Source organism: Bufo gargarizans, chromosome 5, assembly GCF_014858855.1.
Source record: "Bufo gargarizans isolate SCDJY-AF-19 chromosome 5, ASM1485885v1, whole genome shotgun sequence".
NCBI classification, from domain to species: Eukaryota; Metazoa; Chordata; class Amphibia; order Anura; family Bufonidae; genus Bufo; species Bufo gargarizans.
In genome coordinates, this window is record NC_058084.1 from 54,248,095 (window position 1) to 54,271,566 (window position 23,472).

General features: G+C 45.6%; 1 protein-coding gene across 1 annotated transcript in view; it reads right to left on the reverse strand.

The window, feature by feature from the left end:
• SNTB1 (syntrophin beta 1) overlaps nt 1–23,472 on the reverse strand; it is a 176,524-nt gene that overhangs the window by 27,105 nt on the left and 125,947 nt on the right. Inside the window, 1 exon segment of the mRNA XM_044294710.1 lies at nt 11,256–11,395. Coding sequence (XP_044150645.1) covers nt 11,256–11,395 — 140 coding nt within the window.

The window sequence follows — 23,472 nt, forward strand, 5'->3', positions numbered from 1 at the left end:
CAGCTTGCCCCTGATTTTGTATATGGCCAAAAAATGAACAGACTATTGCTGGTTAAATGCACTTGGTGTGACAGCTTCACCCTGATGTAGGCTTTAGCCAAAAAACAACCACACCATTGAGGGTTAAATGCACTTGGTGACAGGCGCAGCTTGCCCCTGATTTTGTATATGGCCAAAAAATGAACAGACTATTGCTGGTTAAATGCACTTGGTGTGACAGCTTCACCCTGATGTAGGCTTTAGCCAAAAAACAACCACACCATTGAGGGTTAAATGCACTTGGTGACAGGCGCAGCTTGCCCCTGATTTTGTATATGGCCAAAAAATGAACAGACTATTGCTGGTTAAATGCACTTGGTGTGACAGCTTCACCCTGATGTAGGCTTTAGCCAAAAAACAACCACACCATTGAGGGTTAAATGCACTTGGTGACAGGCGCAGCTTGCCCCTGATTTTGTATATGGCCAAAAAATGAACAGACTATTGCTGGTTAAATGCACTTGGTGTGACAGCTTCACCCTGATGTAGGCTTTAGCCAAAAAACAACCACACCATTGAGGGTTAAATGCACTTGGTCGCAGCTTGTGCTGGCGCACCACAAGACACAAAATGGCCGCCGATCACCCCAGAAAAATGTGACTGACAAACGGTCTGGGCAGCCTAAAAACAGTGAGCAATTGAGGATCAGCAGCTCAATGATCCACAGCTGCAGATCGATCAGTTAATCAAGTCCTTTGGAGGAGTTAATCTGCCTAATCTCGCCCTACTGTCGCAGCCGCAACCTCTCCCTACGCTAATCAGAGCAGAGTGACGGGCGGCGCTATGTGACTCCAGCTTAAATAGAGGCTGGGTCACATGGTGCTCTGGCCAATCACAGCCATGCCAATAGTAGGCATGGCTGTGATGGCCTCTTGGGGCAAGTAGTATGACGCTTGTTGATTGGCTGCTTTGCAGCCTTTCAAAAAGCGCCAAGAAAGCGTCAGAAAAGCGCCAAGAAAGCGACGAACACCGAACCCGAACCCGGACTTTTACGAAAATGTCCGGGTTCGGGTCCGTGTCACGGACACCCCAAAATTCGGTACGAACCCGAACTATACAGTTCGAGTTCGCTCATCCCTACTTAGTAATAACCTTGAACATAAATGACAGTAAAAACATGTAAAACAGAATAAAGCATACTCTGAACGATGACACATTGTTACATGTTGTCACATTGTCATATTGTTCCTCAATCAAATAAGCACAGTGTTGCACTGGTCCTCCAGAGCGGGGTCTCCAACATGCGGCTCTTCATGCCCTGACAGCCAAAGGTCCAAGATTTGTCGAATTTGATCTTTTCCTGTACAAGTGCCCAGGGCTGATGTTTCCTAGGGCCCCATGAGAAAGGAATCCGTCACCATCAGTGTGGGGGGGGAAAACCACTTCACTCTCCTACACAACCAGGAACTTTACCATCAGCCCTTTCACTATCCTAAACCATTAGGGATGCTAATGTTAACTTTTTTGCTATACCGGGCCACTAGGGCTTTAAAGGGGTCATGCAAAAAGCGCAGCAATTCCGTGCGGCCGCCACTTCCGTGATCATGTCCGTACTTTGGGCACGTGACCTCAGCCTGGGGTTAAAAACTGCAGTGCACTTTGGCAGGTTGTAATCGCCCAATGTATGGCACGATCCCAGAAGTAGTGGTTGCATGGGATCATGGCACATCTCGGATAACCCCTTTAAAGAGAACCTATCACCACTAAATGCAAAGCAACTGGAAAGTAGTGTGTTATAGATCAGGAGGAGCTGAGCAGATTGATGTAAACTTTTATGGGAAAGGATTCAGTAAAACCTGTATTTTCTACGTTTATATCTTAGCTTTTTTCCACCTCCTGTGAAGAGCTATCGGTACAGGAAGGAGGAGTTCTCAGTGACTGACTCTGTATGCACACTGATACACGCAGTGCTATCAATCACTGATTACCTGTCCCTCCTGTACCGATAGCTGTTCACAGGAGGTGGAAAAAAGCTAAGAAATTATTGTACAAAACACAGGTTTTACTGAATCCTTTCCCAAAAAGCTCCTCGTGCTCTATAACATGACACCTGCTTATGACATTGCCTTTTGTGGTGAGAGGACCTCTTTATCTATCAACCTCTTCACCACCCTAGACCCCCAGGGATGTTACAATAAAACCCTTCAAACCAAAAAGGAAGTCTCCATTAAGTCCTTCTCTGCCCTAGACAGCTAAGGATGTTATAATAAATCTCTTCAAAACCTATATAGCCATACCTATACTAAAAGCAGCTAGGTATTAAGTACTGTATGGCGCTATAATTTAGGAATTGAATTGCAGTATTATGTGGCAGCATTATGTGACCTCTTTATAGTAGTATGCGGATACTGCATATTATTTCGGGACTAATGGAGGTCTTATGTTTATCATGACACTATGAAGACCGCACGGCAGTATTTATTATTTGGGCACAGAATGGCATAGGGGGGTGGGCCTCTGTGGAAGTCACTGTTAAGGGGGCGGGGTGCTGTGGATGGTCACTGTTAAAGGGGAGGGGTGCTGTGGGGCATCAATGTTAAGGGGGTGGGCACTGTAGAGGTCTCTATTAAGGGGCCGCACCGCTGTGGAGGTCAATGTTAAGGGGGTGGAGCACTGAAGATGCCACTGTTAAGGGGAACACTGTGGATATCTTTTAATCAACCCGTGCGAAGCCGGGTCATTCTGCTAGTATAATATATAAATGTTACTGAAAGAGTTGAATGAAAGCTTCAGCTCTGCTATATCTGTAGAACAGAATTGGTCAGTACATCGTGCATGGTAAAAACCAATACGCACGTGCACATAGTGCTAATTAAAGGCGAAACAAGCCATGGCACCGCAGCATTCTATAAACATGCGGTATATGATCCGTATATCTACTAGTACCACATCTAACATAAAAATATGAGGTGCTTAGCAAATATATTCTGATCGAACAGTGTCTGTGTCCATGCAGAACAGCAAGGTGACCTCCATATGGATAGGTACCTATCTCCATGCCATTCATGGGCATCTAAAATTCAAGGAGATTGGAACCCACTGTGACTGCTACAATTGTTACCTCTCCATGTCCCGCTCTCCTTGAATCTAGATGCCTATGAACTGCATAGATATAGGTTTACAGTTAGGTTCCTATCCATATTGAGGTCACTTTGCTGTCTCTGAATAGGCAAAATATATTTGCTAAGCACCTCATGTTTTTGTACCATATTATACTAGTGGGATCATATACTGTACATTTATAGAATGCTGCTGTGCCAGGCCTTGTATCTGCTATATCTGTACATCCTTCTGCTTGGCTGGCACGGAGATTGTTGTCTTACATATTAATATATCATCAGCCCGGGAATGACAGATGTGTCACTACTGTGAGTGCAGCTCCTGACCTCACAGGTCTTCTCACGTTGTGCAAATTAATGTACAAAGGACCATGAAATGTGTTAAGTGTCTGGTTCACCTCTGCAGAAAGCAGATCCAGGAACTATTTCCAGCTCTGCCATTATGGAGGTGTTAGGGCCTGTTCACATCTCGTTTTTGCCGTATGTCAAGTGTATACGTTTAGACATATATGCAACTTTGTGGTTATCTATCCCTTTTTCCCTTACGCCCATGACAGCACCCTTAAAGAGACCGCCTTCATCCAGGACAGGAAACAGGAACTTTCGTGGAGAGTTCTTAAGGAGGGGCTCTGCTCCTGTACCACCAGTTCCTGTTTCCTGTCCTATGGATAGGACGTCTATGTGGAGAGCTAGGATCAGGCTGCAGGAGCCCCTGAGGTGCAACATTTATAGCGGTTACCTGGTGCGGCATAAGACTCCACTAGGAGCCGCCTGCTAAGTCTGGGGCCAATCCTTCTGGGTCCTGGATGTGTTTTGTCGGGCTGGTGTTCCTGGGCAGTCCCAGCATTACCGTGAGGTGATGCTGTCACGCTGGATCCTCCTGGCGGTGTTCAGGAGGTCCGGGGCCTTTTCTATGCCTTTCTCCTGGCCTGGAGCAATTTACAGAGGGCAGGGGATAGGCTTAGAGTTTTCTCGGCCTGCTCTGCGTGCGAACCGGAAGTTGTGGGACGCAACTTCTGGTATTTGGAACACATATGAAGGAGCTACAGTGAAGGAGCGATCCGGAAGTAAGGGCCCCTGCTGCAAGGGCCGCATGGGAACGCCGGCAGGGACCCAACCTAGGGTATTTAAACCCTTCAGAGCGCGGTCAGAAGAATCCCAGCCAGCCTGCAAGCATCTGTGGATCCACTTATAGAACATTCTCTATCCCTGTCTGGTACCATGGAGGAAGAGGGTAGTCAGCGCGCTGATGTCCAGGAGGGCCATTACGCCAGACCAGTATTCCTGGTGGGGTAAGGGGGTCAATCCCCACCTTTTTTTTCTTCCTTCAGCGTCTAATAGGGGCTTATTCTCTTATTTTATTTTAGAATATCAAAGAGGGCCCTAGGAAAGCTACCACTAAATCTAAAGGAAGAGAGTGTGCTGTATGCAAGAAAAAAACTCTCTCCTTCCTGGTCTAAGTTGTTATGTCAGCATTGTGTGAACAAGGTGGTAGAGGAGGAATCCCCATCACTACTTCAGAATATCAAAGATATTGTCAAATCTGAAGTCTCAGATTCAATAAAATGTTTAAAAAGTGCCTCCCTTCCTCAGCCTCGGGCAAGCAGGGTTACTCTAATATAGTATCCGATTCAGAGTCTTCAGACGAGAATGAAGAAAAGAGAAATCCTAGAAGATTCAAACTCTTCCTCAGATGAAGAAACCACTGGTAGACCTATATTTTCCCGAGGATATGGATTCTCTGCTCAAGGCTATTAGAGCCACTATGAAGGTGGATGAATGTAGGGAACAAAAATCTATTCAAGATATAATGTTTGGTGACCCGGGGCATAAAAGATCAAGAGTCTTTCCGTTAAAAGAAAATATAAAATATTGAATTCAGAAAGAGTGGAAAAACCTGACAAGAAGTTTTTTATCCCTAGAAATATTTAAAAAAAATATCCTTTTGATGAGGACTGCTGCTGGGAAAGGCCTTCTAAATTGGACGCCCCAATCGCCAAGATTTCTAAAAGGTCTGCTTTGCCTTTTGAGGACCTTGGTGCCTTGAAAGATCCGATGGACAGACGGGCAGAGTTCACCTTAAAAAAGTATGGGAGGCCTCTATACAGGCATTTAAACCAAATATTGCCACTACCTCTACTGCCAGGTTGTTAAAGTTATGGCTACAAGAGTTAGAATGACATATCCAGAATAAAACCTCCAGAGACCAGTTGCTGGGGGTGTTTCCTACCATCTTTAAAGCGGTGGACATCATTTCGGATGCTTCTGCGGATGCATTAAGATTAAATGCCAGGTCAGCAGCTCTATTTATTTCTGCTAGCAGGGCTTTTTGGCTTAAGGGGTGGTCTGGTCAACCGGGTTAAAAAAAAAATACGCTTTTCTCTATTCCGTGCCAGGGAGATTTTCTTTTTGGGTCGGTTTTGGACGACCTTTTAGAAAAGGCCTCTGAAAACAAAAAAGGCTTTCCTGTTTCCAGACCCCCTAAAAGACAACAGAGGTAGAAGGGATATGGGATTCCTCTTTAATACGCAGTCTACTTCAGGGCCCAAGGCTGGTCAACAATGACAGTTACTGTCCCGTAAGGGGAAGACTTTCTCTCTTTTCTCGGGCTTGGGAAAAAATCTTGGCAAGCCCTTGGATTATTGGTATTATAAAAGATGGGGTTTCGTCTAGAGCTTATATCTCCCCCACCGGAAAGATAAAAAATTACAAATCTGGCTCCAAATTCTGTAAGAGACTTAGCACTAAGACGAGAAGTTTTTTGCCTTTTAAAGAAGAAGGTTCTTGTTCCTGTTCCATACTCAGAGAAGGGGAGGGGTTTTTATTTGTCCCTTTTTCTCGTACCCAAGCTAGACGGATCATTCAGAATTGACAGTCTGCAATAAAACATCTCTTCAAAGACTATGTCATGTCTACCATAGACATAAAGGATGCCTATTATCACATGCCAATTCATGCAGATTTTCAAAAATATCTCAGAGTGGCGGTGTCTATGGAAGGACGGGTTCGTCATTTACAATACAGAGCACTTTCGTTTGGAATATCTCAGGCCCCCAGGCTCTTTACGAAACTGATGGCAGAGGTTATGGCCCACATAAGGGAAAGAGACATTCTGGTTATTCCTTATTTGGAGGATCTTCTAGTGGTGGCAGAATCCGAAGACCTTCTAACCTCTCGTCTTCTAGAACTAATAGAAATTCTAGCAAGGCTAGGGTGGTGATAAACTGGGAAAAGTCAAACCTGACCCCTTCCCAAAAGTGTGTGTTTCTAGGACTGATTCTGTATTCTGTGAAGCTACGTTGCATCCTCCCTCAGCGCAAGATACCCCAAATAAGAGAAGACGTGCAGTCCCTGGTAGCCTCAAAAAATCGAACTATCAGGCAAGGGATGGCAGTATTAGGCAGAATGACCTCCACGATACCTGCTGTCAGTTGGACCCTGTTTCACTCCAGGACGTTTCAGTGGCAGATTCTGAAAGAGTGGCAGGGATCATTGTCTCCGTCGATGCCCCACTTCCTCTCACCCCTCAGGTGATACAATCCTTAACCTGGTGGCTGGAAACTTCAAATCTGACTCAGGGCCTCTCTTGGGATCTACAGGAGCAAATAACCATCACCACAGATGCCAGTCCGACTGAGTGAGGGGTCTATTGTCAGTGGGGGGGTTCGGCAGGGGGTGTGGAGTTCAACAGAGAGTCAGGATTCCCAGAATATGAGGGAGTTGAGAGCAGTTCTGTTGGCCTTTAAGAGAATTCCTACCCAAAATATGAGGAAAAGGAGTAAAAAATCTTCTCAGCACCACTGTGGTATCCTACCTAAACAGGCAAGGAGGGACAATGTCAGAAATCTTATGTCCTTAGCCGGAGACATTTTTTCTCTAATCATTCCTTATGTTCCTTTTATCAAGGCAGTACACTTAAAGGGAACAGAAGACAAGGTGGCGGATTATCTAAGCAGAAACCATTTGGATCAGGAGAATTGTGTTTAAACCAAGAAGTCTTCAGTCAGATAGTTCAGCTGTGGGGCCAACCTCAAGTAGACCTTTTTGCAACCATAAAGAATAAAAAATGCAACCTATTCTTTTCTCTAAATCCTAAAGATTTTCCGTCAGGGATAGACGCCTTCTCCCTTCCATGGCCGGATCAGCTTCTGTATGCCTTTCCTCCTCTAAGACTTCTTCCGAGGGTATTACAGAAGCTGAGGCAGGAACAGACAAGGCTTATTCTAAATGTCCCTTTCTGGCCAAGGAGAACGTGGTTCACTTGGTTGAGGAAGCTATCTCTTGCAGATCCCTGGATTCTTCCGGACAGGCAGGATCTGTCGTTTCAGGGTCCTGTCTTCCATCCAGAAGTGAGAAACCTTCATCTAACAGTCTGGTATTTGAAGGGGAAATCCTAGAGCGCAGAGGTCTATCTAAGGAAGTTATATTTTTCAGGGATCCGAGAAAAGTTTAAACTCCCTCTCAAAGCCTGCTCTTCTTGCTCCTCCTCCCCCCAGCCACCATCCTCCTCTGACTCCTCTTCAGACTCCTGCTGACTTGTCTCAGATGGAGTAGCCCCCCCTGGGAATTCATTGAGCATTGCGATTTCCTCATCTTCCAGCTCCTGCTCCTCAACGGCTTTATCAATGACACAACACAATGCACGCTCCAGAAAGAAGGTGTAAGGTATGATGTCACTGATGGTGCCCTGGCTGCGACTAACCAGTTTTGTGATCTCATCAACTGGCCGCAGAAGTCTGCATGCGTCGCGCATGAGCAACCACTAGTGCGGTGAAAAGAAACCAAGCTCCCAAGAACTTGTCCTGCTGCAGAGTTCGTACAGGTAGTGGTTAAGAGCATGTTGCTGCTTGAGCAGCCTATCAAGCATATACAAGGTGGAGTTCCAGTGCGTCGGGCTGTCACAAATCAGACGTCTGATGGGCAAGTGGTGTCGCCGCTGAACGTCAGCAAGGCGAGCCATGGCCGTGTAAGATCTTCTAAAATGACCAATGACCTGCCGCAAGACGTCCTGAACCCCGGGGTATTTGGCAACGAATCACTGCACGACTAAGTTCAGGACGTGTGCCATGCAGTGCAGGACCGGTGTGGCTCTTGGCTTCCAGGCACAACAGCCGCAGCACAGCATGGCAAAGTCTCACCTGATACGTTGAATAGGTTCTGGGGAGCTTGGGAGGCGGTAGCAGTGGAAAAGGAGGAGTCAGCCAAGAAGGAGACAGAGGATGGAGTAGGAGGAGGAGAAGAAAAGGCAGGACTGCATGCAATCCTTGGTGATAACACCAAATCCACACGGGAGCCACAGGTTACATGCTTGACGGTCATCAGAAGGTTCACCCAGTGGGCAGTAAAAGTTATGTATCTTCCCTGCCCATGTTTGCTAGACCACATGTCTGTGGTCAGATGTATGTTGGTACCGACACTGTGTGCCAGAGATATATTCATTTGCCGAACGTGGCCATATAGCTTCGGGATGCCGTTCTGGGAGAAATATTTCCTTACGGGGACCTTCCATTGCGGTGTGCCAATGGGCACTCATTTTCTAAAGGCCTCCAAGTCCACCAGTTTATATGGCTAGAAGTTCTGATCAGCCAGCCGTTGGGCAAGAGAGTTATCCAGCGTCATCAACTTTTTACGCTCAAACATTTGGGCCACGGAAGACTGCCTTCTGCCAGATGAACGCGACAACGGCACGGTGGAAGGTGGAGTGGAAGACAAATGGGAGGAGAGAGGAGAAGGAGAAGAGGCAAGACGTGGAGCATCGGGAGTGTGGCTTTGTGGGTTCTGACGGCGTTGCGCCCACTGGGCTCGGTGATGGGAGGCCAGGTGCCTTCTTAAGGCGGTCGTCACTAGGTGAGTGTTGGGCCTACTGCGACTTATGCGTTGACAGCACAGGCTGCAGATGGTATCACTATTGTCAGCAGCTGACAAGTTAAAAAAAAAAAAAACCACACTTGCGGAGCCATGTGCTGGAGTTCTGGGAGCTCCAGAAGTGACCATGCATGGTGGATGGCTCGCTCCAGATACATTTGCAGTCTGCTTTTTGCCTACTGTGCCCTGCAAGCTCTGCCTCCTTCCCCTCCTTCTCACTCTCTGCTGCTCCGTCTCTCCCTCTGAACTCCCCTCCTCTCCCTCTCTCGTGGAAATCACGGATCTGCCTACTCCAAGATCTCAAATGTCAGTGGTGGTGAAGGTGGCGATGATAACGTGTCGATGGACGTCATGTTATCATCGCCACCTTCACCACCACTGACATTTGAGATCTTGGAGTAGGCAGCAACAGTGGGGACCTCCCTCCTTGGGCTGATCTGGGTACTGTCGTCAGACAGCTGGGTGGCGGCCGTTGGTACCTCCTCTTCCTCATCAGATGTCAACAATGGCTGCGCATCGGTAAGGTCCGGGAATGGATGGAAAAAATATTCCTCTGACTCGAGTGGAGGGGCTATGTAGGTGGTGGTGGTGTATTTGGGGGTGCACACAGCAGAGAGTGAGGAGGGTGCAGATACAAAATATTAGGAGGGTGCAGAAGCGGAAGGCTGAGTGAGCCACTTAACCAACTCTGGTGCACCCTTGAAGTAAACACACGCGCCTTCTCCAACTTCCCACTTAGGCCCTGGCCTAGTGCACCTGCCCGAACCCTACCACCCCTGCGGAACAGCCTGCCTCTTCCTCTCCCTAGAGAAGATCAGAATTTGTGGAAGCAGGTATATCACAGGCCTCAATCAATATTTAGTGGAAGTAGGTATATCAAACCCCTTAATCAGTATTTTGTGGAAGCAGGTATAACGCACCCCTCAATCTATATTTGGTGGAAACAGGTATATCGAACCCCTTAATCGGTATTTTGTGGAAGCAGGTATATCGCACCCCTCAATCAATATTTTGTAGAAACAGGTATATCGAACCCCTTAATCAGTATTTTGTGGAAGCAGGTATAGCGCACCCCTCATTCAACATTTGGTGGAAACAGGTATATCGAACCCCTTAATCTGTATTTTGTGGAAGCAGGTATATCGCAGGCCTCAATCAATATTTGGTAGAAACAGGTATATCGAGCCCCTTAATTAGTATTTCGTGGATGCAGGTATATCGCACCCCTCAATCAGTATTTGGTGGAAACAGGTATATCGAGCCCCTTAATCAGTATTTTGTGGAAGCAGGTGTATCGCACCCATCAATATTTTGTAGAAACAGGTATATCGAGCCCCTTAATCAGTATTTTGTGGAAGCAGGTATATCGCACCCATCAATCAATATTTTGTAGAAACAGGTATATCGAACCCCTTAATCTGTATTTTGTGGAAGCAGGTATATCACACTCCTCAAATTTTTTTTTTGCCACAACAGTTATATTACACCACCCTGTTTATTTGGGGCAACAGGCATATCGCAGCCCTTAATCAGTATTTTGTGGAAGAAGGTATATCACACTCCTCAATCAGTTTTTTTGGGGGCAACAGGTATATCACACCCGTTGCAATTAGTTGTTCCAATAGCGTTTGTCCCTATATGCACTATAATATACTTTCTATGTTAGAAAGTATATTATAAGTATATCAAACCCCTCAGTATATTACACCTATCGATAGCACACCTATACCAGTCCTTAAAAGGACTTTTGTGGCCCTATTAGCTAGCGTTTGGTGTCCGTATTAGCCTGTCTCTGCTCCACAAAGCAACCTCTCCCTACACTGGCAAAACACAGAATGTAAAATGGCTGTCAGATCGGGTTCTTTTATAGGGTGGGGGTATGTCCATGTGCTGAAACATCTCAATTGGCTGTCCTGTCCCACCTGATGTATGTGTCATGGGTCAAAGTTCGGCACAATGCAAAAGAATATTGCGCCGGCGGATATCGCCATATGTTCGCATGCTCGGCGAATCGCGAATGCGCAATATTCACCACAAAACGACCGCCGGGCGAACCACAAGGGCATCTCTACTTATTCTGCACCGATCCTGAGTTACATCCTGTATTATACTCCAGAGCTGCACTCACTATTCTGCTGGTGGAGTCACTTTGTACATACATTACATTACTTCATCGTAATGTAAAGAGGGTTTGCGAATGAACAAGCTCTTCCTCTAATGCTACCAGATGTAATAAAGTGTAATGCCTTGTCTTGCTGGATTGTGACCCTTTTTAGACAACCCCTGTGGTACCTGGTTGCGATGAGGGGGTAGCTGTGCAGAGGGCTGTACCAGGCTTCCTTCATTCGGGGCATGCTGTCATACATTAGGAGATCTTTTTCTGTGATGACAATTAAGACTGGCTTCCAGTGTTTCTCGTTTTCACCTGGTACCTGAAGGAGACAGAAAATAATAATCAGAAGAAGCTGTGGCTGAAACTGTTCTGGTCAATTGGCGTCTTTGCAGCAGCTCATCCTACTGCTCCTGGGGAAGCCGCAGTTTTCCGTATTGCCTTCACAGGGTTACTGGGTGAAACGCCTTAGACGCACCTCTGTTTCTCACTGAAAGTACTGCAGTGCAGGGCAACTTATTCTTCAGGCAATTCTCCACGAGAGCAATAAGTATCGCTGAACTAATGAGGGACAAGAACCCCAAAACAGATGCCTACAGATGGTATCTCTGGTTTTGTTGGTAGGATCTATGTTGCATACTTTTTCCCATGGAGCATTACCTGAAAAATTATACCCTGCTTATATCCAGCGGTTATGACCACCCTGCAATCCAGTATCGGTGGCCGTGATAGCACACCATAGGAAAAAGCACTGGTCTATGCACACACCTGCAGCCCCAGCCACCAGAGAGACCGGCTCTCTCCTATAGTGTGCAAGCACGACCACCACTGCTGGGTTACATGGTGGTGGTAACCCCTGTACATGGGCAGTGTATAATATGATGGAAAAATGAATCCAGCCATCAAAGGAGACAATATGGAGAATCACAATACATCAGTAAGTGCCTTTCTCTACATAATAAATAAAACTTGCCGAAGTGAGACAACCCCTTTAAGATCTCATCTGTAACCCTTTACGGATCTAATGAAGGGGCAAGAGATTGGTGGCGGTCTCAGGACCAGGATCCCCATCGATCATTACTTCTGACATCTCAGTATGACATCAGCGTTTTAAAATGATAGGAACCCTTTCATGCTTGTCTCCTTTTTCTTCGTAATGTCCATAATTCCCATCTTTCCCGTTCCTACACCATGTCCTCCAGGTTATTATTCTGAAGCAACCCGGTTTTATCAGCAAACGCCCCTTCCTTCCCTCTGCCTCAGATAAATTTTACATGAATGTTCTCTTTTGTATGGAAATCACGGATCTGAAAATTTCCGTAATTATGGATCATTTTATATCTGTGTTTTTTTTAGCATCTTGGAATGCAAGAATCAAACAATGTGTATTAGGCCACACAGCACTCGTATCCATTGACTTTAATGTCTGTATTCACACATCAGTGGTTTTGCCCTCACACACATTACAGTCTATGAGTCTGTGAAAACCATGGACACAACGTGGACGTCATCTGTGTTTTCAAGGACCATGGTAGGAGATGCTCCGGAAACTAATTTTCACTCTAGCAGTGTATGTGGAATACACATAACACACAGAGGGCACAAAACGGACACATGGACCAAACACAGATCCTTTACGGACATCTTCATGGATGTCAACGGACATGTGAATGAGACCTTATGGTGAAATTACTGTGATTTTGAATGAAGTGGTTTTTAAAGGGGTTTTGTAATCAGAAATGTTGCGATAAAACTGTCCCATCTTCCTTGGTCCCATCCTTGAGAAAATTGATGTTTTATAACATGCCCCTAGGAGCAACGAGAGCTGTAGCACCTTGTTGCTCCCACTGCTCTTCATGGACGCGCCCCACCACTGACAGGGGTCAGGCAGTGAAGACGTACTCATACCTGGCCCTGAAGTCTCTTTGTAGCTCCTTCAGCGCACACTCTGTACAGGAGTGGAGACACCTAGGAAGTTGGGACCAAGACAATAATGCTCAACTGTCAAGTGCACATGTCTCAGCTGAGACTGTTTTATCGGGACATATCTGATGACTGAACCCAATTCCTATGTAAGACCGCATGCGCACAGGTACGTTAGCCTATGGTGTCTCCATGCGGCACTGTATTCTCCTTCAGAGACAATGCTGTAGATCTAGGGAAGAATATCTCCAAGGTAGGAAAAGATCTCTATATGCCTTTGTATAAAATCGGCCCTATAGGATCCTAGGGGCATTACATTACTGATCCCGACAACACAAATCTACAATACATTGCTGCACATGCGCCTAATAAAAAGTGAGCATAGCAATAAGCACCAGCCTCTCTGGTGACTGGGACCATGCTTTCACACATAGGAGGGCGCTTTTTCCTATAGTTTGCAAGCACAGCCACCACTGATGGATTGCAGGGTGGTCGTAATCATGGATACGAACAGTGTATAATGTGATGGGGAAATAATTCCAGCCAGCATAGGAAACAATATGGACAATCACAATACATTAGTAAGTGCCTGAAGTGAGAGAACCACTTTAAGCCCCATTCTTATCAGTAAGATAAGAACTGAGCTATAATGAGTGTTTAGGAGGTCAGAGAGCAGAGATAAGGAGTCCGTCAGCTCCTGGTCTGACGGAAAAAGTCAGAAAATCCAAAGGGTGCTGCTAGAGCATCTCAGCTATGTACTGAAAAAAGGACTCCATATTTTAAATAAAGACCAATTTTAAAAATAATTTTTAGCTCAAAATGAATACAATGCAATAATAGTAAAAAAAAATTGCCCACAAGGGTGTACATAGCCTTTAAAGTGATCAGAAATATTCCCAAAGTCAAGTTACTCTGACCTGCCCTGGTGTCACAGACAGATCGATGGGACCTGACGATGGGACAAGGCGGCTGGCACAGAGCTCCCTGCGCAGACGCTGCTCCCAGGCACATCCTGATTGCTGTCTGTAACACAGAACAAGATCTTCAGTTTCACTGGTAATTTCCAGGACGGGTACACCCTGTGACTAAATCACCCCGAGAAACTGCCAAATTCTCCCACACAAGATGAAAGTGACTGGGGCTGTGTACAACCACAACCAGAACATGTGACACGTCTGTACCGTACTGCGGTGCTTCATGTACCCAGGACGTATAGAGCTGCTCAAACCCAGGATTTCTAAAAGAGCGGAAGATTCCATCTATATGAGAAATGTATACGTGTCTGTACACGGGCGTGCAGCTATAGGGCAGGGATGGCCAACCTGCGGCTCTCCAGCTGTTGTAAAAACTACAATTCCCACCATGCCCTACTGTAGGCTGATAGCTGTAGGCAGTCTGGGCATGCTGGGAGTTGTAGTTTTGGAACACCTGGAGAGCCGCAGGTTGGCCATCCCTGCTATAGGGGATGCAGAGGGAGCAGTCACACCTGGACCCTGGTTCCTGACAGGGGCCCAAGACTCCACTGCCAAATAAGAGGACATCAGTATAATGAGTGGTATGTGGGGGGCCCTGGTCTTATGCCAATGGGAACCCTTTTAACAAAAATGGATTTTGACACATAGCACCCCTTCAGCTCCTGACCATCTGACTTGCTGTCATCACACAGGTGAAAAGCAGGGGGAGAAATCTTCTAATTATTAAAGGGGTTGTCCCATGTGGGACATTAATGTCATATCATTAGGATATGCCATTAATGTCAGATAGGTCCAGGTCCCACCTCTGGGATCCGCTCCTATCTCCAGAATGGGGCCCCAAAGTGAACAGAGAGAGGCCCCGTATACACAGCTATTCTCCGCTCACCGGGAATTCCGAAAATAGCTGAGCGCCAGCTTGATTATTTCCCATTGGAGAGGTGGTTGCGCTTGCGCAGTGTGCTTTCCATTCACTGCCATGGGACTTCTGAAAAAAGCTAGACACGCTCACTCAGCTATTTTGGGAGCTCTCATAGATATGGACTGAGAGCACGCGGTGCGCTCTCCTTCACTTTGGGGGCCCCGTTCTGGAGATAGGAGTGGGTCTCACAGGTGGACCCTGCACCTATCTGACACTGATGGTATATCCTTGTGTCCCACCCAGATGAGCCAACTCCTTTAAGGGTTCCTTTACAAACAGTTTTGATCCTGGCTACAAAAAAGTGCCCGATCAGTGTTTTTTACTGCAGTTTTTGAGGTGTTTTAGTACTTGGTGTTTTCTGTATGCCTAGGTTTCTGTTTTTTTTTGTTTTTTTTTCTAGAACTGTATGGCCCTTCCTGTGTATTGTCACTTCCTCTGTAGAGCTGTAGTCACAAAAAAAACACACACACAAAAAAAGCCATGCAAAAAACACCATAAAAACACCAAGACATGGCATAGTTAAAAAAGGAGGGGAAAAAATGGAGGTCTAGGTACGAAAAATGCCATGTCTAGGGTATGCTGTGATTTGGAAAAAAAACACCACTGATCCAAAAAATGCATCTTAGGGGTGAAAAAAACGCTGAAAAAATGTTTGTCCTTTGTTTAATATTTCCCATAGACGTCCATGAAAATGTGGAACTTGCCTTTTTATCTATGAAAAAAAAAAACGCCAAACAAAACACCAGCTTAAACGGCTCAGGGGCAGTTTCACAATGACAACCTTTTACATCATCGGGGGGAGTTTCTTTCCCTGCACAAGAGCAGCGTATGATGTCACAAAGGCCACTTCAAGACATGCATGTAACACACATGCCCCAAGCCCAATCCTGATCTAAGAAGCAGAACCATGACAGAACGCAGCACAATCGCACCTCTTAGCGCCTTTTCACACAGTGCCAATGCCCCGGCAATTATCAGGAACAAACCAAGCATCCCCGATAATTACCTAATCATTGAGTGAAAGTGAGAGCTGCATTTGCAGTGATCATCTCCTCCTCTGTTTGGGGGCAAATGATTCCTACTTCGATCATTCATCCCCTTAGAGACTCATTATTTACACAGGGCCGGCAAAAGGAGTGTTTGCTTGATTTGCTTTCCAAGGGGCAATTACTGGGAACCAGCATCCTTATGAACACTCATCCTGATAGCTGCCCTTATCCTTGGCCCCTGTAAGAGGGCCTTTTTTTTTTTGGACAGGCCTTCCATATGCATTAAGTAAGAGAAGTGATAACCAGAACTTAAAACTCCTGGTCCCCAATGCAAAACAGTTTGTGGCAGCCTGCACTCTGTGAACGGAGGCAGCAGAGGGACTGTCGTGGGGGTCATTGTTTATGCCATTAAGATCCCTGTCTTATATACACACTAGAGTCAGTACATGGAGTCTGGGAGGCCCATGATGCCCTTGTCGGATTCAAAACTCTTGCTATCCATCTAATGCAAAATCTTGGCCTTTACATTAGGGCTCATGCACACGGCCGTAGCCGCTTTTACGGTCCGCAAATTGCGGGTTTTCAAAACACGGATACTGGCCGCATGCCTTCCGCATTTTGAGGAATGGAACGTCCGGCCCATAATAGAACAGTCCTATCCTTGGACAAGAATAGGACATGTTCTATATTTTTGCGGATGCCACAGAACGGACATATCTAACACCCCAGAGTGATGTTACCACTCCTGCACCCTGCTACTGTCTTTATTGCGCTAAAAAACCCCGTCATGTTATGTATTTCTACCCAGGTCCTATACACTGTGCATTCCTAATCTGTTTGCAACTGTTATGTTCATGTAATTTGCCTGGTTCACCAGCAGGTGGAAGCAAACAAGGAAGAGCCATAGTTACATAGAGTGGAACCTTCTTTTCCATTATAACCCACCCTCTGTGGTATGGTGGGTGTGTCCCACTTGCTGCAGGAAGGGTGGAGTTCTAGTTAGAGTTGGTTCCAGCTTACCCTTCGCTAAGGGAGATTGTGCGGGGCCACGTCCCTGCTGGACGTGCCCAAGCCAGCTAGAGCACCTTTAGCTCTGCTGGATATGGAGGCCACAGCTTAAAGCCTCAGAAGCCAGGAAGTACAGTTCCCTTGTACTACTTAAGAGACAGACTACCAAGAGAGAAGTTGCAGCATCCAGAGGAAGCTAAGTTATACAGCTACCCTGTTAGTACAGCAGAGCCAGAGAGCAACAGATGTAGTAGTGATGAGTTTGCCTGGCAGAGTTTAAATGCTAAAGCCTGCTGGAACCAAGACAAAGTCTGTAACCCATTTGGAGAAACGTTTATTTTATGCCAAGTAAAGTTGTTATTGAACTTCATCACAAGGTCTGGACCCAATTTATTCTTCAACCCCCTTATTTTCTGCTTCGGAAGACAACGCCTGGGGTCCAATGTATCCAGGTAGGAGCACTGTGACACATACAAAACAGTAAGGGACATTGTAGAGTACCCGGCCATTCCAACACCTGGGTACCACCACCAACACCATTTGTCCCGTTGTTGCTTCACTGCAACTGGCGTCACAAATATTTCTTAAAGGGACCCTTTGCCCCTGTTGGACGTCGCACATACGGATGCTGACAGCACCTGGTGTGCTGTCTGCATCTTTTGCAGCCCCATTGAAGCTAATGGGTCCACACCTGACCCACAAAAAAATGCAGATCGGATGCAGACATAAAATACGTTTGTGTGCATGAGCCCATAATCAGCTGAATCCCCTTCGGTTTTCCACATTCCTTATCTGCTTATTTATATCCTTTGCAGTTCAAACCGAGTTGTCAGGAACTGTAGTTTTTTTTGCCACCAAGCCTTCGGCGCTGCCACTTAAAGTACACCAGTGTCCCTGCTATAATCGCCAGGCAGGTACTAATTATATTTGTTGTATTACACAAGCCAGTGAGTGTAATTGCATGCTTCGGGATGAAAATGAATCAGGCAGGGAAATCACATTCACATTAGCAGCACAAAGAACCCGCGGAATGAAGGGAAGGCAGGCGTGGGGTGTTTTTTTTTTTAGTTAACGGAGAATTTTTCATAAAGCGTTTTTTTTTATTAGCATTTGTGCTGATTATATATTATTCGCAGGTCCTGAGACTGGAGTTGAACCGGCGACTGAAAATGCGTGCTGAGAGGGTTCTTACGCCAACCAGTCAACCCCCCACCTGGACAACCTATCGGTGAGGTTGGAAGCCGAGACATTTCAGGTTCCTGGTTCATTGTCCAATCTGTTTATACCTGAACTCAAGTCCTGCTTTTTAACCCTCAGCAGTGGCGCACATAGAGAGGTAAGGGTCCCATAGCAAGGATCAAACCAGGTCCTCAACACAGGACAGAAGGGTTTCCGCCTAAACCCTTTTCAATGACTTTCATTTGCTAAGAGTTGTTCCTTTAGAGGGTAGTGTCCTGACCAAGGTTTCACCTCCAGTAGAAGAGGAGATAATCCCAACTAAGACTGGCTCTTGCCCTGGGCCCTATAGCAGTCGCATGGTCTGCCGCTATGGTAGTTACGCTCCTGACTCTCGGTATATCAACCTTGGCAGTGAACATGTGCCGGTTAAGTAACTGGTAACTGATGCATGCACACTGCTCGTCATCACTATGCCTCTGCCCACAGTGGGCAGTGTACTGCGATGCCCGGCCCAGAGGCGCCGGATTTTGGCTGCAGGAAAGAATGAGGTCACAAGGATACAGGGCTGGCCAGAGGATACAGAGGGGAGGAGTTAGGCACGAGTAATGGCGGGGGGCCTGGGCACCTGCAGCAAACGTGCCGCCCCTGGGCACTTGCGAACGCTAATTTGCATATCTTTAAAACTTCGTTTTTGGTGCTTTGGAGACGCTTACAAACGAAACAGGGTCATGTACGGTATTTGTGTCCCACAGAGCTATATAATAAGTTTTAAACGTGTCAGGTAGGTGACAGACTCCCTTTATTTCTGTCAAAAAGCAAGTAAAGATATTTTTTGCAAAAATTCTTATTTATTTTTATTTTTTTTCATATCCTGAATTAATGGGGGAAGGGGGAGTGACAACTACTCGTAATACATTTCTTTCTTTGAAAAGTGGTTGTCATTTTGACATAGAAATTAATGGATTTATGGTTAAAAAAAAAATTCAACTATCCTATTCCGCTCTGAGTTTAGAATTGAGGGGTGAGGGGTGTCCCACGTTCAGCTACAAAGAGCATCTCTTTCTCTGGAGGACCTAGTCCATTCATGGATGCACTACAAAGACAATTTTGACAATAATGTTGCAATGAGAATTGTGTAATACTTTTTCCCACCTGTGGGGGCACTGCAGGAAAACTAGACTCTAGCTGCCAAGCTCCTTTTATTATCAGTGAGGCACTGTTCACTAGTCACAGAGTAACAACAGCCTTCACATCCTGTTCCTAATGCAAATATCCGCACAAAGAGTACCCATGCATGGCACGGAGCCCACACAACGTGTAGGCGGCTCATGTTTTCCTCTATGACGAATGTGACACAGTGAAGGGTATGGTCTGGGCGGAAAAGTTTTTTCCTCCCATCGTGTGCTGCTGGGCTGATTTGCAGCCAGATGAGGTCAAACACCGGACTGGATTCTAAGTGCCGATCCTGGTTTTGACAACACCTAACTGTCCTTAAAAGACAGCTGGGCTCAGCAGTAAGTTGTCTCTGTTTTGGGATCTGAGGCATGGCGCCCTGCTAGAGGGCTGAGAGCCGCATGCGGGGAGACAAGCTCCCTAAAGCCTGTTGTGGACCTCTGAAAAAACCTGCTAACAAGGTGATTGTTTTGTTCTTTGGACTTTCCTTTGTGTGAACGGACACCAAGACTGAAACATTTTGCTTTGTTTTTGCCTTGTGTGTGAATAAACACTGAAGTTTAGTTTTACAAACTGTTTTTTTGCCTCTGTTCTGCGTCCGCTTACCCTGCCTACCAGAGCGAATCCTCACACGTCATAAACTGTTTGGTGACCTCCAAGGTGTCGGGCTGACTCGTTCTGGAGAACGGCTGCCTACTCTACGTGTAGGTGACTGGTTCTCCGTCATAAGAGAATGGCTGTACTTTCATGAACTGAAAATAAGCTCCCGCCAAACCGAAAGTTCATCCACACTGCTTTATGAGTCACTTTCCCGTAGCATTGTGGGAAATCCCTGTCACCCATCATCTACCACAACAAAAATGATGGTGACCACATTTTTCCAAGCAGAGCGGTAGAAGATGTGGAATAAACAGTGAGCAGCAGCTAATGGCTACAAGTATCATCTAGTCTCCACTATTTATATCACCGTTCAAAAGAATAAAAAATCCTGGCCCCCGTCCAAGTCCTCCAAATATTAGAAATCCCCTAGAAACTAGACCCTGAGGATGGCAGGAGCTCAGTGAACGCATCTCAGCTATCATAACACAACTACTCCTCCAGATACCATGTGTCGTGTTGTCCGGAGCGGAGGACAGGTGTTTCCTTTAGATGACTGACAAAGCCTGATCATCGAGTCGACTCTCAGGAAGTGACTACAAACCAAAACAATTTCAACTCATCTCGTTTCTAAAATCGGCAACTGAAAACCTTTTGGTCCATTAAATTTTTACATTTTGAAATAATGAATAACCCTTGATATCAATGATCACCTAAGGCCACACTTTCTGTCACACCACTAATGCAGTTTACTTAACCTTCTACAGACCCTGCCAATTGTGGCCTTGGGGACCTGAAAAATTTACAATTTTTTTATTATTATTTTTTATTTGATCAATTTTTAGTTTACAGTCCTTATTTTTTTACTATTATATGCTGGTGTAAAGCTATAGGACTATACTTTGTTATTAGAAAAGGTAATCTATTCAGACAGCCCTGGGGTCCTGTATCAGAACCAGCGCTGTCTGCCCATATATGGTATGAGCGGCTCATGACATCACAAGGATGTCCTTAATGTCATCTACCTTGTAACCATGAAATCCAACTGTCCCTCTCTTTTTTACAGGATTGTCCTAGACCTGAAAGGTTTGCTGCAGAAAGAGGATTTTTAGAGCCTTTGTGGTTAGCGCATGACAGGCCTTAAGAATGTCTCATGAAGTTGGGTGGTATAGTTAAACAGCTTTGATCAGAGAAACCTTAAAGTTGTTTTCAGACATTTTTGAACTGATGACCTATCTGGAGGCTAAGTCATCAGTATCTGATCAGTGGGGGTTCTATACCCAGGACACCCTTCAATCAGCTGTTTGAGAAGGCACCAGCACTCGCAGTAGAGCCTTGGCTTTCTCACAGATTTCCCTAGGCCATGTGACATCACGTTCATCGGTCACATGGCCTAGACGCAAATTGACAGCGCTGTGCTTGTTAAGAGAAGAGCACAGCGGTGTCTTCTCAAACAGTTGATCGGTAGGGATCCCGGGTGTCCGTCCCCTACCAATCAGATACTAATGACCTATCCAGAGGATAGGTCATCAGTTCAAAAATCTGGGAAAACCCTTTTAAAGGCATTGTACAATTTAGGAAGAAACCAGACAACCCTCGGGATCTGCCATGACTAAGGATGCGGTACACGTCGGAAATGCTTAGGAGATTTTTTGTTGGTAGTAATCTTTTTTGACAAGTTCTCAATCTTTTTGAATTCTCATTGCCCATTGAAGCAGAACGGGGTCCATGCTTCCACATCTATCAAGGCTAAATACGCACCAGTGAGCTGACTTGTCTGCTATAAACACTCGGGATCTGCCTGCAATAAGTAACTGGTAGGTACCTGACAGATCCCGCAAGCCTGTCTGGTTTTCTTGGCCAGACTCTATTTACCAGGCTGCAGCAGTAACGTTACATCGCCAACACATGACCACCATAACCAATCACTAGCCTCAATGACGAGGCCAGCGATTGGCTACAGTGTTCAAATGTTGTTGATATGATGTAAATAGAGCCCGGCCGGGACTGCCATGGCCATGGCTACAGGACCTGGCGTGATGATGTTTTCACTGCCTGGCCCCATCAAAGTGGAGAGGGCGTGGCAGTTGCAGACAGAGCAGAGCCTCTAGGGGTAATGGCAACACCCCCGTTGCTCCTAGAGAATCATTTGCATATAATAAAACATAATTTTTCTCAGCAATCCGGGCACATATGAACATGGTACCAAAACAGATGCCTTCAGCTGCCAAGCGCACATGTAACAGGTCAGCCAGTATCATAGGTACAAATCTGCTGACAGATGCCCTTTAAGATATGTTTCGGGGGGTTCGGGGGTAAAGCTGCTATACAGTAAACTGCAACTCCATACTAACACAGGTTTGTTTTAATTCTCCTACTCAGGCACTGTCAGAAGTGTCAAGTTTTCAAGATGTTTAGAGATAAGGCTTTCTTTGGGCTTTCCTGGACAGATTGTATGGAGCTTAAATACAGTTGTGTTCAAAATAATAGCAGTGTGTTTAAAAAAGTGAATAAAGCTCAAAATCCTTCTAATAGCTTTTATTTCCATCCACACAAATGCATTGGGAACACTACATATTCTATTCCAAATCAAAACATGAAGAAAAATATATCAAATTTGTGTTGTTCCTCTAAAAAAGAAAATGAAGAAAAGTGACTATTAGACTGTTCAAAAAAATAGCAGTGTTTGTATTCTTCTTTACAAACTCAAACATTCACTATATAAACTGAAAAATATTTGAAGATTTTGCTTTCCTTTGAATCACTTAACTAATATTTAGTTGTATAACCGCTGTTTCTGAGAACTTCTGTACATCTGTGCTGCTCGGAGTCACCACCTTCTGGCCCGTGTGAGCAGGTATTCCAGCCCAGGATGATTGGACTACATTCCACAGTTCTTCTCTATTTCTTGGTTTTGCCTCAGAAACTGCATTTTTTATGTCACCTCACAAGTTTTCTATTGGATTAAGATCCGGGGATTGGGCTGGCCACTCCATAACGTCAATCTTGTTGGTCTGGAACCAAGATGTTGGCCGTTTACTGGTGTGTTTAGGGTCGTTGTCTTGTTGGAACACCCATTTCAGGGGCATTTCCTCTTCAGTATAAGGCAGCATGACCTCTTCAAGTATTCTGAAGTATTCAGACTGATCCATGGTCCCTGGTCTGCGATAAATAGGCCCAACACCGTAGTATGAGAAACATCCCCCTATCATGATGCTTGCGCCACCACACTTCACTGTCTTCACAGTGCACTGGGGCTTGTATTCAGTGTTTGGGGGTCGTCTGACAAACTGTCTCCGGCCACTAGACCCAAAAAGAACAATCTTACTTTCATCAGTCCACAAAATTTTACGCCATTTCTCTTTAGGCCAGTCAGAACATGTCTTTTTTCAACCCTGGGACTTTGCGGGGGCTTCTTGCAGATAACTTGGCTTCACATAGGCGTCTTCTAATTGTAACAGTACTCACAGGTAACTTTACACCTTCTTTGATCTTCCTGGAGCTGATTGTTGGCTGAGTCCTTGCCATTTTGGCTATTCTTCTTCCCATTCGAATGGTAGTTTTCGCTTTCTTCCACGTCGTTCAGGTTTTGGTTGCCATTTTAAAGCATTTGCGATCATTTTAGCTGAGCAGCCTA